This window comes from Mobula hypostoma, chromosome 4 (genome assembly GCF_963921235.1).
Source record: "Mobula hypostoma chromosome 4, sMobHyp1.1, whole genome shotgun sequence".
In the NCBI taxonomy this organism is placed as follows: domain Eukaryota; kingdom Metazoa; phylum Chordata; class Chondrichthyes; order Myliobatiformes; family Myliobatidae; genus Mobula; species Mobula hypostoma.
The window spans coordinates 151,473,916-151,492,393 of record NC_086100.1 but is presented as its reverse complement, the minus strand read 5'-3'; the positions used below and the strand labels follow the sequence as shown (position 1 = coordinate 151,492,393).

Here is an 18,478-nt window from a genome sequence, read left to right as displayed (position 1 = left end):
CCCTATTTCCAATTTGTATCACTCTATGATATTTAAAGGACTCACAATCCCCTGACAGAATAATCTGTGCTTCATATCTCTTTTAAATAGTAACCTCAAATATAAACAACCTTCTTGAACTCTGGTAAAGGCCGTTATTCTGTTTTAAGCAACACACATCAAAGTTGCTGGTGAACACAGCAGGCCAGGCAGCATCTCTAGGAAGAGGTACAGTCGACGTTTCAGGCTGAGACCCTTCGTCAGGACTGTGGCTTTTATAATATAAGTGAATGGTTTTTCAGGTCATTTCAAAAGGCAGGGAAGAGTCATCCATATTGTCCACAGTCACACATATGCCAGAGAAGAAAAGATAGTAGGTTTATGGGAATTTCAGGCAAATCTATTTTGTAACATTTGTTAAAGGACAATATAATAAATGAATTCTACTTTTAAATCAAAATGGATAGCAAAATAATCCTTTGCTCCTTGCAGTTTGGAGAACCAACAGCTTTTTATGCGTCTGTATTGCTGCTGTTAATTAACAATTCTATAGGAAATGTGTCAGAGCACAAACTGTTTCAGCCCTTCGACACTCTCTTGAAGAACATTATGTCCGATTTTACCCTATTCATAATCTTAGAAATGGAACATTACTAGCAGATGGGGATGTGTGAACTGTAACAGCTGTCAAGACTAAATCTATAAATGATCCACGGGAGTCCCAGCTTCCCTGCAGACATCCCCAGTTCTCTCATAATAAGAGGATATTTGGCGAAAGTTCTGGAGCCTCCTTTAAAATCACTCTGCCACTTTGTTAATAAGAGGAATGATTTACTATAGACTCAATAATAGTGGCTCCTGCTGTGGCATTCACTTGATAGTTTTTATAAAGACCTGTTAGCCACTGCCTTATAAAATTGTAAATTCTACTACATTTCCACCCAGTTCCACACTGAGCATGGAGAATTTTAGGGATTTTGAATCAACGGACTTCTTAACTTGGTCCTAACTTTGAGCTTTCAACAGTCAATAGATCCATTGGCTTGACTCAGTGGGATTTTGGTGGGATAGCCTGAGTCTTTTTAGTGCCTTTGGAAGTGTAATTAGGAAGATTATATTCAAGCTCCCCCTAAGTTTCATTGCACCAGTTGTACAGCTATGAGGATTGGAGAAAAGCTAAGTGCAGCAAATACATAAACGTCTGCGGGGCGAGCATAACAAAGTGAGGTGGATCTCTGCCAGGCCAGAGGCAGAGAATTCTCAGCAGAGGGAGCTCTGCTCCTGGCCCGGTGCCCCCCTGCCCTGCCCTGACACTGAAACGATCCCCTACAATTCCTTCACCCTGTAACTCCCATCTGCTTTGCTGTACAGCACAGAGCTATTTCCTTTCCCTTCTACTGCACTCCTCTTAAATCAGGGACGTATTAGATGCTTATATGCACCAGGAAACATCTGCAAGCAAATCTTGTCTGATTTCCAATATTGTGCAATGTTTTTAACTTGAAGCAGCCTTTTACTTAGAAGCAACCTCCAGATTATGCAGAGAGTAAGTTAATGACACTGACTTGCTGTGACTACAAGGATATTTTGTTGATGATCGGACACACTATCTAATTTTATCCACTCACCCACGGGATTTGGACGTGACTGATCACTGAGGAGGTGTGAGGTAGGTCAGCGGATTGTCTGGTTTCACAACAATCTTTCTCACAATGTCAGTAAGGTGAAGATTCACTTCTTATTGGTTGCATCACCACCTGGTATGGATGCTCCAATTCACAGGATCGAAAGAAGCTGGTAAAGATTGTCGAGTCAACCAGCTCTATCATGGGCACTAACCTCCTCATCATCGAGGACATCTTCAAAAGGCAGTGCCTTGAGAATGCAGCATCCATCATTAAGGACCCTCACCATGCAGGTTATGTCCTCTTCTCTTTACTACCATCAGGGAGGAGATATGGGAGCCTGAAAACACATACAGTACTCAATGTTTTAGGAACAGCTTCTTGCCCTCCGCCATCAGCTTTCTGAAAGGCCCATTAACCCATGAATGCTACCTCACTATTTTGGGCTGTTCTTGCACTATTTATTCATGTTTTATATTACTTATAATAATTTTATGTATTACACTGTACTGCTGCAAAACAACAAATTTCATGAAATATGCCAGTGATAATAAACCTGATTCCGACTGTGATGGCAGCATTTATTTCCCATCCTTAATGGCATTGAATGGAAGGAGCATTTAAGAGTCAACTACATTGGTGAGTCTTAGTGACATGTGGGCAGACTGGGTAAAAATGAAAGATTATTTTTTGCTTGATGGTACAGTTTTACAATGTAATAATTACTAAGACAATATTTTAAATGCTTCGATTTAAATTTACAAGGTGTTCTAGAGGGATCTGAACCCATGGCCCTGAATCATTGGAATTGGAATTGGTTTATTATTGTCGGACCCGGCTGGTGGCATAGTGGCATCAGCGTCGGACTTCCGGACAAAAGGTCCCGGGTTCAAATCCAGCCAGCCGGCTCCCCTGCATGCTTTCCATCCGTGCTGGGTTACGAGCTGGTGATCTCTTTGGAAACTCACACAGCAGAAGGCAATGGCAAACCACTACTGTAACTTGCCTCGTACGCGGTTCCCCACTACGTTAGAGAGGCGTGGAAGGAGATCGTCCACTAACCGGAGAAACTCCAGATGCGACGTACCTTTCCTTTCCTTTATTACTGTCACATGCACTGAGGTACAATTAAAAGCTTGTCTTGCATACTGTTCATACAGATCTAATCGTTACCCAGGTCTAGACTCTGCTTGCTAAACAGTTACTTGGAAACAAAGTTATCATGCCTGTTATGTGACAATTTTGCCTCTTATTTACTAAATTGCATAAGTGCCAAGTTTTAATTGTTGTATTCTGAAGTTTGTTATGGCTCCTCTGTTTTCCCTTAACAGTGTGAAGCTGACTTTAAACCAGCTCACATAACAAACAAATCTGCATGGTCATCCAGTGCATATTAAATTGCTGTTTGGATCAAGTGGGATGGACAACTGGTGTCCTTCTTTAAGTCCTTCATGGCAGATGAAACTTTAACCAGGTTAACATGGTTTTGGGAGCCAGGGTAAAGAACAGACCATTAGGGTAGTTGGATGAAAGATTAAAACCAACACTGGGAATCAAAAAAATTCATTCATTTTCTGAGAATTTGCTGCCCTTCACAAAAAACAATTTATAAGTCTCTTTCACATCCTCCAGTCCTTGCAAATGCTCACCATTCAATGGGTGCTAAGTGTACACTAATTCTAATTCACCAGGATTATCCAACGATAGGAAGCATCTCATCAACATCAAGAACATAAGAAATAGAAGGAGAAACAAACCACTTGACTCCTCATAGTCACGAGGGATTCTGCAGATGCTGGAAATACAGAGAAAAACACACACAATTTTGGAGGAACTCAGCAAGTCAGGCAGCAGCCATCAAGACAAATAAACAGTCGACGTTTCAGTCCAAGTCTTGATGAAGGCTCTCGGGTCAAAGCATCAACTGTTAATTCCACTCCATAGCTGCTGCCTGATCCAATTTGGCCCCTCTTACCTGCTGTGGTATTTAATAAGATCATGTATAATCAACTCTCTTAAAGTAATCAGCTAAATCTAATAAATCTCTCACCATAATTCAATTTGCCCCATCCCAAAAACCTACCTCATTAACATGTGTTGCGTTCGCTTGCTTTTAAGTTCATAGTTCCCTAGGTAGAAAGATTTGCATTGTGCACAATATTTCATGTACAATGTCACTGAGGTTCTATATAATTGTATTAAGAACTGACATCTAGCCCTTACCTGAGTGAACAAGTCACTATAAAGAGAGAGAATCAACCGTTGTCCTCTGCTCATTTTATACCAGATAGCCTTCTATGTCTGCACATTGTCTGTAGATCACGTCATTAGCTAGGACTTTTTTAAGCTGGATCTGTCATAGCCAAGGACTTGACTGCACATCAGATTCGACAATTGTATTCATGAATATGCACGTGTCAACTAATTATTTAATTACGGCAGTATTTAATTTCTTTCTTTTCATTGTAGCACTTGTCAAGACTTGAGCAAAGCACAGCAAATTTACGCTGCCTGCTTGCATTTGGCCTTGACTGAGAAAGTAGACTATCGAGTCAACTGACGCTGAAGACTAGTGATTTTCGTTTTATAATTAGATATTCCTTTCAGCTGCAGTGTTGGCATCTATTTTTCCATTTTGAGAGCTTTAGTTAACAGCCCTGTTTGGCCTAGCATTTTTTATTTTCTTTTCGCTTAGCAGCCTGTTTGCAGTAAAGTCTGTGAACTATCGCCTCACTTCACTGTCTCTCTGTCTCCACACTTGGACCATATTCAAATGAACTGACAGGAAGTCTTGACCTCAAAGATGGACCAAGCAGATAGATAGCAGCTGACCTTGGCCCTGAGATTCATTGGTCAGGTAGGGGACAAACTACAGGCGATTGAATCTGTTCTGGGTGAAGTTACTGAAGCAATGACACAGATAATCTCATGCTGCCAAGCCCAGTCTCATCTAGTGGAATAGGTATCATCCCTCGCCGCAACTGTTCAACATTTCACTGCAGACAATCGGAGTCAGGTATCTGCGATTTCTGCTCTCACAGCCTCCATCCACAAACTCACTGTGAACAGCCAGCGTCAGCTGACAGCTATTAGCGGTCTCACCAAATCGATTTAGCAGCTTCTGGCTGCATGAGTTCCACTCCCAGCATCTCGCAGGTCCTCCTTTTCTGCTGCCCTGACAACCTTTGCCACTCTAGCTCAAAGATGGGGAGTTCCAACTCAGGAATTAAGAGAAAGGATCAATGTCGAGGCCATGGACGGTTGACCACTGGGAACTGGCCAGATTCACCTTTCCACCGAGCCCCTCAAACTTGTGCTCAAAGGCAATCATAGTGAGGAACTGTCCTATATGGCTGAATGCCACTGATGCTTGGTCTCCTGGGCTATCCCAACATAACTCATGGATTGATTGGTCTCTTAAAGCACTCCAAGAACGGGGAGGGTATGCCTGTCTACCTGTCTGGGTCCAGCTGAAGCTCCGTTCCAAGAATCCACTCCTGTGTCAGTTAAAGATGTGGATCTGTCTGGGATTCAGCTGAATATGCTGATCTTTCTGAGGTCTACAGTAAAAGGACGGCCACCACCCTGCCCCCACACCGGCCATATGAATGCACCATAGACCTCCTACCTGACACTAGTCCTCCCCGGGGCCGGTTCTTTTCCCTCCCTCGTCCTGAAATGGAGGCCATGGAGGAATACATCAGGGAGGCAATGGCCATGGAGTTTATTCATCTGTCAACCACGCTGGCAGGAGCAGGCTTCTTTTTTGTGAGCAAGAAAGATGGCACACTCCAACCCTGCATCAATTATCGACCCCTGAACAACATCGCCGTGAAGAACCACTACCCTCTTCCCCTGCCTGCATCTGCATTCAAACATCTCCAGGGAGCAACCATATTTTCCAAAATTGATCTGCGCAATGACAATTTGTATGAAAGAAGGGGATGAGTGGAAGACAACTTTCAACACCTCTAATGGCCACTGTGAGTACCTCATGATGCCCTTTGGTCTGGCCAGTGCCGCCACTGATTTCCAAGCTTTGGTTAACGATGTGGTGAGGGGACATGTTGGACCAGTTTGCTTTTGTGTATTTAGACAACATCCTTATCTATGTCTGGAGATGGCTCCTCAAAAATAACCTGTACACCAAGCCCAAGAAATGTGAATTCCATAAAGACTAGGTGTGGTTTTCAGTCTATATAATTACCCCATCCAGTGTTCAAGTGGATCCTAGTAAAGTTCAGGCAGATACAGAGTGGCCCAAACCGTCTACGGTCAAACAGGTATGGCGCTTCATGGGGTTTTCAAACTTGTATCACCGCTTCATCCGGAACTTCAGCCCTATTGCTGCTCCCATAAATGCACCTCACCAGGAAGACCTGCAGGATTCCCTTGGACAGACAGTGCTGACCAAGCATTTTTGGAGTTTAAGCGAAATTTCACCACAGCCCCCATGCAGCAACACCCAGACCCATCACAGCCATTCATTGTCGAGGTGGATGCATCCGATGCCAATATTTGAGCTGTCACCTCTCAGCGCTGTTCTGCAGATAACCAACTGCACCCTTGTGCTTTTCTTTCCTGTGGCTTGACCCTGACCAAGAGTAATTATGATGTTATGATGTTGGGAACCTGGAACTTCTGGCTGTCAAGGAGGCATTGGAGGTACGGCAACACTGGCTGGAGGGGGCAGAGCATCCTTTCTTGGTTTGGACTGATCACAAGGACCTCTCCTACATTCAGGATGCAAAGAGACTCAACTCCTGTCAAGCCTGGTGGGCTCTCCTCTTCACCCTGTTTAATTTCATCCTCACCTATCGTCCCAGCAGCTATAATGCCAAGGCTGACACTCTCTCCCAGCAGTTCGACTGATCTGGGGACAATGCTGATCTGGAGCCCACCCTTCCTCATTCATATATTGTTGGTCCAGTCATCTGGGGAATAGAGACAGAGGTGAGGACCTCCCAACAGTTGGACCCAGGCCTGAGTGGGGAACCTCCCAACCAGTTGTTTGTCACTGCTACATTGCGCTCCAAAGTGTTGGAATGGGGTCACTCCACCGTCTGGCTGGCCATCCAGGAATTCAACAGACCCTGGAGTTTATTAAGAGACAATTTTGGTGGCCATCTACGTCCCAGGATGGCCATGACTTCATATCTGCCTGTCCAACCTGCATATAGAACAAGACGTCACACCGGCATCCCGCGGGTTTGCTATGTCCATATCCTGTGCCCCACTGCCCTTGTTCCCACCTCTTGGTGGGTTTCATCACTGGGCTGCCCATGTCTAATGGAAGCACTTCCATTTTGGTCGTTGTGGATCAGTTCTCCATGCTGCCCACTTCATTGCCCTCCCTAAGCTCCCATTGGCTCATGAGACTGCCACATTCATGGTTCAACATGTGTTCAGGCTCCACGGCTTCCCTCAAGACATAGTGTCTGATCGTGGACCACAGTTCACTTCCCATCTTTGAATGGCTTTCTGCTGTCTTGTAGGAGCCACAGCGGGTTTGCTATGTCCATATCCTGTGCCCCACTGCCCTTGTTCCCACCTCTTGGTGGGTTTCATCACTGGGCTGCCCATGTCTAATGGAAGCACTTCCATTTTGGTCGTTGTGGATCAGTTCTCCATGCTGCCCACTTCATTGCCCTACCTAAGCTCCCATTGGCTCATGAGACTGCCACATTCATGGTTCAACATGTGTTCAGGCTCCACGGCTTTCCTCAAGACATAGTGTCTGATCGTGGACCACAGTTCACTTCCCATCTTTGAATGGCTTTCTGCTGTCTTGTAGGAGCCACAACCAGTCTCTTGACTGGTTCTGGCAATGGCCAGACAAGAGAGTGAATCAGGAGTTGGAGACAACCCTGCACTGCCTTGCATCTTCCAACTCCACACACTGGAGCTCCCAATTGGTTTGTGCAGAGACCACCCACAATAACCTCCACTTGGCCTCCACAGGTATGTCCCACTTTGAATGCCAGAAGGGATTCAAGCCACAGCTCTTCCCTGACCAGGAGATTGATGTAGGAGTTCCTGCTGCTGAACAGCTGATCCAGCGCTACAAGCGCACCTGGAGACAAGCCAGGGCTTCTCTGCTGAACGCCCAGAAATAATAAGCCCGGCAGACTATTTGGCTCTGCCGACAGTTAAAGCCTTTCAAGGAGAGGAGATCTGGTTGGCATCAAAGGATCTTCCCCTGAAAGTCGAGAGTTGCAAATTGGCTCCACATTATGAGGGAGTATTCGTAGCAGAAAAGGCTGTCAACAAGTTCTCATATAGATTACATCTGCTAGCATCACTGAAGATCCACCCAGTGTTCCATGTTTCCCAGCGCAAGCCGGTTACTACCTCTCCCCTGGCCCCAGTCACCCCCCCCCCCTCACTTGGTAGATGGTTCCCTGGTCAATACAGTGCGGCGTCTCCTGGCATCTCGCTGGGTACATAGTAAGGTCCAGTACCTTGTGGACTGGGAAGAATATAGTTCTGATGAACGTTCTTGGATCCCCAGTGAAGGACAGCTTGGAGAAATCACTCATCCGGAACTTCCAGTGAGCACACGTCTGTGGTGCCTCAGGAGTTGTGCCTGGGTAAGGGGGCCCTGTCACACCACGGGCTTGGCTGCACAGCAGGTTCGGCAATTGTGCTCGTGAATATTGCATGTGTCAGCTAATTATTTAATTATACTGATATTTAACTTCCATCTTTTCGTTGTAGCTCTTGTCGAGACTTGAGCAAGGCAGAACAACATTACGTTGCCTGCTTGCATTCAACCTTGCCTGAGAAAGTGGGCTATAAATTCAACTGACACTGAAGACTAGCGGTATTTGTTTAATGTTTAGATATTCCTTTCAGCGCTTTCTCTCTCTCTCTCCCCCCCCTTCTCTCCCTCTCCCTCCCCTCCCCCTGCCCCCCTCCCCCCTCCCTCTTCCTCCACCCCCAGCCCCTGCACTTGGGCCTTATTCGAATGAACTGACAGTGTTATTATAAAACAGCGGTACTATGACTTTTTATGAATGTTTTCCACACTATATTTTTAAAGGTTGCAGATCACAGCCATGACACAGGACTACTCCTTAGTGATTATCGGTTTCTGCTACAAGTCACTTAAGTTGAAGGTTATTTTAGAAACAGGAACTCAAACCAGAGCTCCAGTTTAAAGAAAACAAACCCATTTCCTAAATCCAGCATACAGTGTCATTATGATAGTTCCATATATAATATACAAGTAATATTGTTTTGACACTATATGCTGGATTTAGGAACAATATGCTAAAGTTAATGTATCTAATCTGACTATATGTACCAGCTAGCTTGCATTTAGTTCTGTTTGTCACACTATAGGAAGGATGTAGAGACTTTGGAGAGGCTGCAGAAAAGGTTTACTACAATGATACCTGGACTAGAGGGCGTGTTCTATAAGGAGATGTTGGACAAACTAGAATTCTTTTTTCTAGAGTGGCATAAGTTGAGGGGAGAAGCTGATAGGGTTTTATAAGATTATGAGATGCTAGATAGAGTAGATAGGTAGTATCTTTTCCCAAATTCAAAGTGTCTAACACTAGAGGGTATGCACTTAAAGTGAGAGCGGATAAGTTCAAAGGAGAATTGTAGGGCAATATTTTTTTAACACAGAGAGTGGTGTGTATCTGGAATGTGCTGTCGGCAGTGGTAGTGGAGGCAAAAATTGATAGAGCTGTTTAAGCAACACACATAAAATGCTGGAGGAACTCAGATTTTCAGCATCTGCAGATTTTCTCTTGTTTGTGAGCTGTTTAAGGGGCTCTTAGGCACATGGATGTGCAGAGAAGGTGGAGATGAACAGTGTTTAATTACTAGATTAATTAGTTCAGGATAACATCATGGGCTGATGGCCTGTTTCTGTATGTTCAACTCATTCACCAATTGACTGACATTGTTGTTCCCTACATAAAGAGAGAACTAATCAAAGAGGAATTTTATTGTTAATTGAAGTGTAGTTTATGGAAATCACAAATGATCCCATCCAGTTGATCAGATGGATTAATTAGTAAAGGAAATATGAGATGGAAGGGGGAGTATTCACAATTGTAGTATCTGCTGCCAAAGCTCCAATACTGCCTACCTTCCAATGCATTTAGACCTGGTAGATCCCACAGCATATCAAAGGCTGGCGGTTATCTTTAACTTGTTAAGTATTGCTATGGCATGAGAAAAGTCTGCAACCAAGAGTGCACAGCCACATTACAGTAACCCTGTCATCTCCCTTTGGTTAAGTTCCTACACTATTCACATACTAATGCCCTCACTAGCACTAGCTCAACCTTGAAACTCTCGTTAACCTACAAGTAGGGAAAAATTCTAGGTTTTCGCCATAATGTTAATGGAAAAAGTAATTCCTGATTTTACTCCTAAAGATGTCTGCCCATCAGTGGTCGGAGCATCTCATTCATTTTCAGCTGAGGGAAAAATTCTCACACAGTAGGAAAGAGCAGGACAGAAAGATTGCAAATAGAAATTTGAAACCTAAGAAGCCAATATTAAATACACTCTGCTTTTGAAAGATGAATTTCTCTAATGAATCCTCTACCGGCATCTGTAGTCATCCTCTCCTCAAAGTCGGTTCACAATATGTACAGAGAACCCAACGTTAAATAGATTTTGTTTCTGAAAGGTAAATTTCTTTCATCTGCTTTCTTATAGCTCCTGTAATCATCCTCTCCCCAAAGTCAGTCCAGAATGTGACTGGTTCCCAGGTCTACCTGGCCTGTGAAGTGAAAGCTGTTCCAACTCCGATTGTCACCTGGAGAAAGGTAGGACACAGTCAATCAGCATGACATTTTATTTCTCTTCTTTAGGGAAGTCGTCCATATAGAAAGGGCAGTCAAAGATGAACATCCAAAACTGTAGTAGACATACCTGTACCAAAGGACACTGTGCAATACTAGGACACAGTCTAAAACTGTGTAAGGCAGTTCAACGTTGCAGTGAACATTCTGTTATTAAAAACACACTAAAACTCTTCATACTTGTGACAAAGATATAATACCACAAAGAGCAGTCTAGAACTGTGATAAATAACCCAACTTCGTAGCAAGTTTTCCATTACTGTAGATGACAGTTTAGTAAAGTAGCAGGTTGTCCAGTGATGCAACAGAGTACAAAATTCCAACATAATCCAAAGTCCCAATACTGTAGATGACAATCTTCAGAAGTCAAGCAGATCCCTAGTGAAATAGTCCCTTGCTGCTTCATAGAGAGCAACTGCTAACTCCAGACATTTTAATGTCAAGACAGCCTCCGTGAGCTCTGGGAACATGCCTTCCTGTAGGCCAGCAACTCTAGAAGCACTAGACTAGCTTACACTAATTCACAAGAGAAAATTTCAGTAGATAGTTGCCAGCAGCTAAAAAACAATGTATAAAGATCGCAGGTTCTAGTGATATGGAGGAAGGGTTTCTTCCCTGCTACAGGATCCTTCATCCTCCATGTGTGTTGTACACATGACAGTAGCTGCATTTGTTAAGCTCCAGTTTGCAAACACTGTCATTAAGAGTTGCTTCCTCAGCACATTTCCTTCAGAGTCTTCTGAAGATGCTGGTTGGTGTGATTCATGTCAAACTTGTACCAGCGTATTCTGGATGTCAACCACAGAGCAAAGTATTAGCCCAGATGTGCAAACAAAGAGTGATATGCGGGAGAGTTTGAGACCTGAAACTTTCAGACCATGGAGAAGATGAAATGTGGCAAATAAGGTTTTAAGTTTAAAGTTCAAAAAGGCACCAGAAGAGCATGTCAGATTGCATGCTTTGTTCTTGTAGGAGGAAAGCAGAATTCAGTGAAATGGATACATTTTGGCTTTGGCTTGATTGCTGCAATATTCTGGAAAATTAAGCAGCGTAACAATTCATCTTTTATTATCAAATACAGTTACAGAGAAGCACACAAGCGCATATGAAAGCCAATGATAGCCTAGGCATATCATACAATGTTTAAATTAGTACATTCAACAGTACAGAAGAAGCAGAGCAATAATGGACCATTGGAGCTCTGCAATACAATAACTTGATGGTTGATCTGATTCTGGCCTCAGCTCCAGTTTCCTGCATATCCATCATCATCCTAGATTACCTATAGGTCAACATTATCACTAGTTGTCAGCCATTAACCAGACTCTCGAACACAAGATGAATGAGGTTTACTCTTTACATGGAGAAATACCTTTCCTATCTTTAAGAGAATCTGTAACTAGATCTACAACCGTAAACAGGTACCCGTTGTTGGGTGTAAATTCTAATTACACATTTTAAACTGAATTTGCGAGTGCTCACATCTGGGAACAGAGTTGCATTGTCTGGTGTGAAGTGCTGGCGTGCACATAGACTGACACACAGCCTTCTGTTTATTCATTACTGCACACTTCCATTATATCAGTCTGCATTAAAATAGTATTTATGACCTTTTCATCACTCAAATATTTACACTTTCACTGTGAGTAGGTCACCGAGTCACCCAAGGGAATAAAACTTTTGGAAGAGCTACCCGGAGACCGAGTGAATCTTGCAGTTCAGGTCCGCGGTGGACCATCCAAGCACGAAAGCACCGGATGGGTTCTGGTAAGTACTAGACTGGACACATGTAGAGATTAGGTAACACACTGGTGAGTGCACACTGAGACAATCATAAAGAGGCAAGTTCTTTCATTAACAAACTGCTCTACAACCAGTACCACTGTTCTCTGACAGTCCGGGAAGAATGCGTTAACCTTTATCTCTGAGAGAAAATCCAGGAGATCAACTCAAGTATTTTATGGAGACTACTATGTATGGTTTAGAAATGGAATGATTTTAAGAGTTCTCAATTAAAGGATTATAGAATCAAAGAGAAAGCATTTACTCAACGTACATATTGAACACCTACCTTCTCCTGGCCGTTTCGATATTGTTTGAGGCCATTTCCTTTCCTCACACCAACACTGTGATGCCCCGATGGAAGTAATCTTACCTTTCTCCACCAGACTGTTCCAGTCTCCCACCTGTCTGATCATTTTGCACCATCCAGCACGTTTATGTTTCTCCTGCAGCAAAAGGACCTTTGTCCTTTCAGCAACAAAAAAAATGAAAACATAAATAAAGTCACTCTGTAGATTAACAAACAACTTTCTTCATGGTTAGTGGTCTAAAATAGCATCTGAAAAGAATCAGCATAAAGCTAATATCTATCAGTTATAGATTTTGAAAGTTGCCAGGGTACTTTTGATATGATGTATTTCCTCTTGCTGGTGGTGTTTTTTTACATGAATACTTCTCTCTAACACCACTCTGCAGTAATCAGACAACCTTCCCTGCAAAGTGCCAGGTATGGAGCAATCTTTCACTGGGTGACTTCTCGAAACTGGGCAAGTTTATCTCCTACACCAGGGGTCCCCAACCTCTTTTGCAGTGTGGACCGGTTTCATATTGACAATATTCTTGCAGACCAGCCAACCGGTGGGGGTGGGGGGGGGCATGGTTGCCAACGGGCAAGAGTACAGTAGCAGTCAAATACGTTGTGTTTACCCAGAAAAGACTACAATGACCATGAAGCCTTGCGCGGGTACCAGTGCGCATGCGTGACTTGCTTATGCGTGCACGTGCCGTTTTTTGCTACAAATTGTTTTTGGCGATTCCGTTCGGGAAGGCGGGTGCGCTGTTAATCACGACCGGAATATGGGTGATAAGTGGCTAATACACTCAATTTTGTTTCTAAAAGGGTTTATCTAACGAATTTAATATTAAACACACAGCGCATACTTTCCTCACATGAATATAGTGATAAGTCAATTATCAGGGAAGGACAGGGGAGCTTGAAATACGTGTTGAACGAACTCCCAGTAGAAATGGCAGAAGCAGGTTCGATATTATCATTTAAAGTTAAATTGGATAGGTATATAGACAGGAAAGGAATGGGGGGTTATGGGCTGAGTGCAGGTCGGTGGGACTTGGTGAGAGTAGCGTTCGGCACGGACTAGAAGGGCCGAGATGGCCTGTTTCCGTGCTGTAATTGTTATATGGTTATATAAGTAAATCAATAGCATCATAACATTTTAAGTAACGTTTGGATATTAAACACACAGCACACAGTTTCCCCGTATGAACATATAAAATCATTGCAATGCACCAATATCGCTGAATCAGTGGGAGCCCTGGGCTTGTTTTCCTGCAACAAGACGGTCCTATCGAGGGGTGATGGGAGACAGCGATACTCGAACGGGGTTCCTTATGTCCAGTCTATTCCGCAATTTAGTTTTTGTTACATTCATCGCAGAGATAAGTTGGAAATGGAAGCAACGTTTTCAGTGCTTTCGTGGCAATCTCAGGATATTCGCCCTTGACTTTGATCCAGAATTCCCGCAGAGATGTTATGTCAAACATAACTTTCAGCCCGCCATCATTTGCAAACTCGAGGAGTTGATCTCCTTCCCGCGCTGACATGGACGACGCGAGGGTAATGACCTCGCATGCGTTCAAGCTCAACAGTGCGTGACAGGGAATGAGGAAAGGTGCAGCTGACTCATATCGCCAAATCCTATCATTTCCTCGCAGCCCGGTAGCGCTTGCCTTGCGGCCCGGTACCGGTCAGCGGCCTGGTGGTTGGGGACCGCTGTCCTACACATCACTTTTTAACATTTAATCAAAAAGAGAGGGACATGATGCATTTTCCCAAATGGGTTTTTATTAATGGCAATTTATTTATTAAAATTAGAGCTATTTAAGGTCCAGCTAGATGGATATTTTTTAAATTGTTTTCTTGGTAAGTATAACTAGTGGTTTCAATGAAAAATAATATCAAGTATTTCGATCAGTAAATGCCAATACTGTGATTTCATAGCCACCAATGATTTCATTAATGTATGGACTATACATAGTGTCCTTATTGGGTTGATCAATGTTTACAGTTCAATGTGCAATCATTGTTGGTTCTATATATAATATTCGTAACTCAAATCCTCCTTATAATTTAGATAAATCCACTGACAAAGGAAGACGAAGGTGTTTATCAATGTCATGCCAGCAACATCCTTGGAGAGGCTCAGACTGAAGGCACAATCAAGGTCACGGAGAAAGTCATTATGACTAAAGGTGCTTTTGATACTTGGGAACATAATAACAGACTGGTAGCCCAGTGGGATATTATGTCTCACTAGAAAATGTGACTGAATCTGCAGAAATGTAATGGATGTCATTCACTAGAAATTCACCAGAGGAAAATATTTCAATTTAGAGATGAAGTTAACAACAATTGTTATATGTTATATTTAAATACATTTTTTCAATTATTATTGCACTGTGCTATTGATTATGTAACACCTCTGGATCAAGGCTCCTACAGGAGTTAGAGGAATGGGTGCCTGTGTGTGGGTGTGTATCTAGGAGATATGATATTGGGACAAACTAGCAACTGCAGACTTTCCTGGCTCGATTGAGGAGCAATGAATAGAATTTGGCATACACAAAAGTACACCGTAGTGTTACTGTGGGAAAAGTTACATTCCACTATCAGTATGATAAAGCTAATCACAGCACTGGATTTATGCACAGGTCATCCTTTATAAATACCATTTGTGGCATGTTGATTTCACAGACACTCCTGACTGAAATGAAGTAAAATGCAAACCCCTTTTGGCAGAAGTTCTTTATAGTTGTGGTTTCCCCAGTGCATCATGTGTTTTGGAAAAGCTGTGATTTACTATATTGGATTATAACTAATTGTCCTTAGATTTCATTGTGCCTCCATTATGCTTTTTTTATAATTTCTAAACCTGAATATCTGATTTCTGGTGTTGTTCTTCTGTCTCCTACTTATTTCTCATTTTTGTTTTGCTTTAGCTTCTCCCACTTTTATCTGATTTTGCTTGCTTTCCGGAGCAGAAGTTTATCAATAGTCACAGGTCATAGAACAGAATCAGCGAATTGTATAGCACAGAAACAGATCCTTTCATCACAACTTTTCCATGGCAACCATAATACCTATCTACTGAAGTCCTTGTGACTGCATCAGCCTGTGTCCCCCTAATCCTTTTCTATCGAAGTACTTCTTCCAACACCTTTTAAAAGTTATGACACTATCTGCTTCAACCATCCCCTATGAAAGCTTGTTCCACATCCTCCTGTGTAGAAAAACTTTGGCATGGGTCTTTTGACTACACTCAGACCACCAATAAAGAAGGCTATCCTTTTTATTCCTGCTCATTATCTTACCTGAGCAGTATTATCAAAAGCCATAGTTGTTTGCTACATAAATGCAGATTTGTAATTATACTTTTTTTGTTAATTTACATGTGTAAGCCAAACTTCATCAATAAAGCTCTGGAAGAATGCACTAAAGAGAAGTCACAGCAGTAAAACATGGCATGGCACTTGCTAGAGTGACTTCTTGTTCACTGAAGGCAGCAATCTTAGCCTACGGAATGAACAAAGAGGAGGCTAACAACCTTTTCAAAATATCCCTCAATGCTTTGTACCAAATGAGCAATTTTGAACCATGGAGAGAAAATATAGTGAGATAATGTTCATGGGTTGGTTCTTTGTCAGTTCAGAAATCTGATGGTGGAAGGATGACGCTGTCCCTACATTACAAATAATTTGCATATTGGTAATTTGCACATAAACTATACTGTAATAAAAACCACTACTTAATTTAGAAACATTATCCAGAGCACATCAATAACATCCTTTATCCCCTTAATTCCACATAAAACAGCACTCATACCCTCAGTTTAATACCCTTTGGTACCTTCAATAATGTAGCCATCCCTTAGTATCTTATGGGAATGTTGGATCTTTGTGTTCAAGTAACCACAGTGGGGCTTGAACTGAATGTTCAGAGGGAAGAATGCTGTCAAATAAGCTAGAAATTGCCTTATGTACATACACTATACACCTACTTTGAGCTCATTATTTTTAATATAAAGGTAAAATATAAAATGCTCCTATCCCAACCAGTTTTATATATATATATAAAAACTTACCATGTCCTGAGAAATGGTGCAAGCTCTCTCAAGAAGAGTGGAGGAGTATTCATTCGACATGAAAACAGGGGGCCAAAAGGGTAGATGCACGTGATTTCTGAGGAATATGATGTTTCTACAACCAAGGAGAACTGCCACAAAGAACTGATATAGTTAGTCCTTGGACTGCTGAAACCAAGAAAGCAATGCTGAGCAACACACATCAAAGTTGCTGGTGAATGCAGCAACTTTGATGTGTGTTGCTTGAATTTCCAGCATCTGCAGAATTCCTCGTGTTTGCGTAATGCAATGCTGAATTTTTTATCTTCAACATTTGTTTTGATGGACATGTGGTAAATACACTCAGTGGCCACTTTAGGTACTGGAATATATGAATAAAATGGTCACAGGAATTGAACCCAGTGTAGACTTTTGGTGCTGTAGCCCATCCTCCTCAAGGTTCGACATGATGTGCATTTAGAGATGCTCTTCTGTACACCGCTGTTGTAACGCATGGTAATTTGAGTTATTATCATCTTACTGTCACCCTGAACCAGTCTGGCCATACTCCTCTGACCTCTCTCATTAACAAGGTGTTTTCATCCTCAAAATCGTCACTCACTAAATGTTTCTTGCTTCTCGCACCACTCTCTGAAAACTCTAGAGAACGTGGTGCATGAAAAACCCAGGAGATCAGCAGTTTCTGAAATACTCAAACACCAACAATCATTCCATGATCTGCAACAATCATCCCCATTCTGCTGTTTAGTCTGAACAACAACTGAACCTCTTGACCATGTCTGTATGCTTTGATGTATTGGATTGCCACCATATGATAAGCTGATTAGTATTTGCATAAACAAGCAGGTGTGCGGGTGTACCTAATAAAGTGGCCACTGAGTATAAAGCTAATATTTAATCTTTAGAGTTTCTTCTTCCTTCTTGCTTAGAATGTCATTCACTTCTGTCATTTTTTTCCAGGTAAGAAAAAAAAGGACTTTCTGGAGGAAGAAAATTAAATCCTGGCTAACTCCACATTGATAAATCCTTTTCCTGCATTTTAGAGTTAGAGAAAAATGAAACGTAACAGATTGAATTGAAAATGATGTATCTTGTATCATTTTCTTCTACTTTTCTAAAGTTTTTATGATAATGTTAGTACATCCAGTATAAAATGATAGGCATTTGCAGAACCTCACAGTGTGCAATTGAAAATGCCTTAGATGTTCATGAAGAGGAGGTGGTTGGGACTGAGGATGTTAGAAGCTCACAACGATTGTATAAAACACAGAGATGTGTGTCATATACCTTAGCACCATAATGAAGATACTTTATGTTACATTAACCAAGTTTTAATCTTTCAGCAAAGCTCCTATTTAACATCTAAACGATACATCAGTTGTGTTGTCTTTAGTGCAATGATTAGTCTTTGAATACATTTTTTAAAATTTGTGATTTTATATTTAAAGAAGTTCACCTTCAAATTTTAATGAACAAACATGGTGGAACTTGTGCAGCCAACAAATTTAGGAAACCATGCTTCCAAAATTCCTGGGTGGACACAAAATTCCTGTTCTTGACTGGTATGACTAATCTAAAATGGAGGTTTCCAACAAAAGCTACAAAATTTAATAGCTACCTTTGTTGTGTACTCTTTTTCAAAGTGTTTTAATAAAGATTACTGTTACTCTTCAAAAACATTTAACTACCTTTAATATTTGTTTTTCAAGTACTTATTTATTTCAACAATATTCTATAAATTTTGGGAGCAAGTAACACATTAATGTATGGAACAGGTAACTAACCTGTGTGCCTCTAATAAACCAACTTGTACCTGTGGGACACAAGCTATCCCAAAATACACATTGCCTTTGGGACATGACGTTTATTCCTCCATCTTTACAAG

The 18,478-nt window shown here is 42.0% G+C and overlaps 1 protein-coding gene across 1 annotated transcript in view; it reads left to right on the top strand.

Moving 5' to 3' along the window:
• Positions 1-18,272, top strand: part of LOC134345677 (insulin-like growth factor-binding protein-like 1) — a 43,460-nt gene extending 25,188 nt beyond the window's left edge. The window contains exons 2-5 of the mRNA XM_063046724.1: positions 10,287-10,396; positions 12,083-12,199; positions 14,587-14,704; positions 17,554-18,272. Coding sequence (XP_062902794.1) covers positions 10,287-10,396; positions 12,083-12,199; positions 14,587-14,704; positions 17,554-17,591 — 383 coding nt within the window. The 3' untranslated portion in view covers positions 17,592-18,272. The remainder of the gene's footprint in view (positions 1-10,286; positions 10,397-12,082; positions 12,200-14,586; positions 14,705-17,553) is intronic.
• Positions 18,273-18,478: the final 206 nt, after the last annotated feature.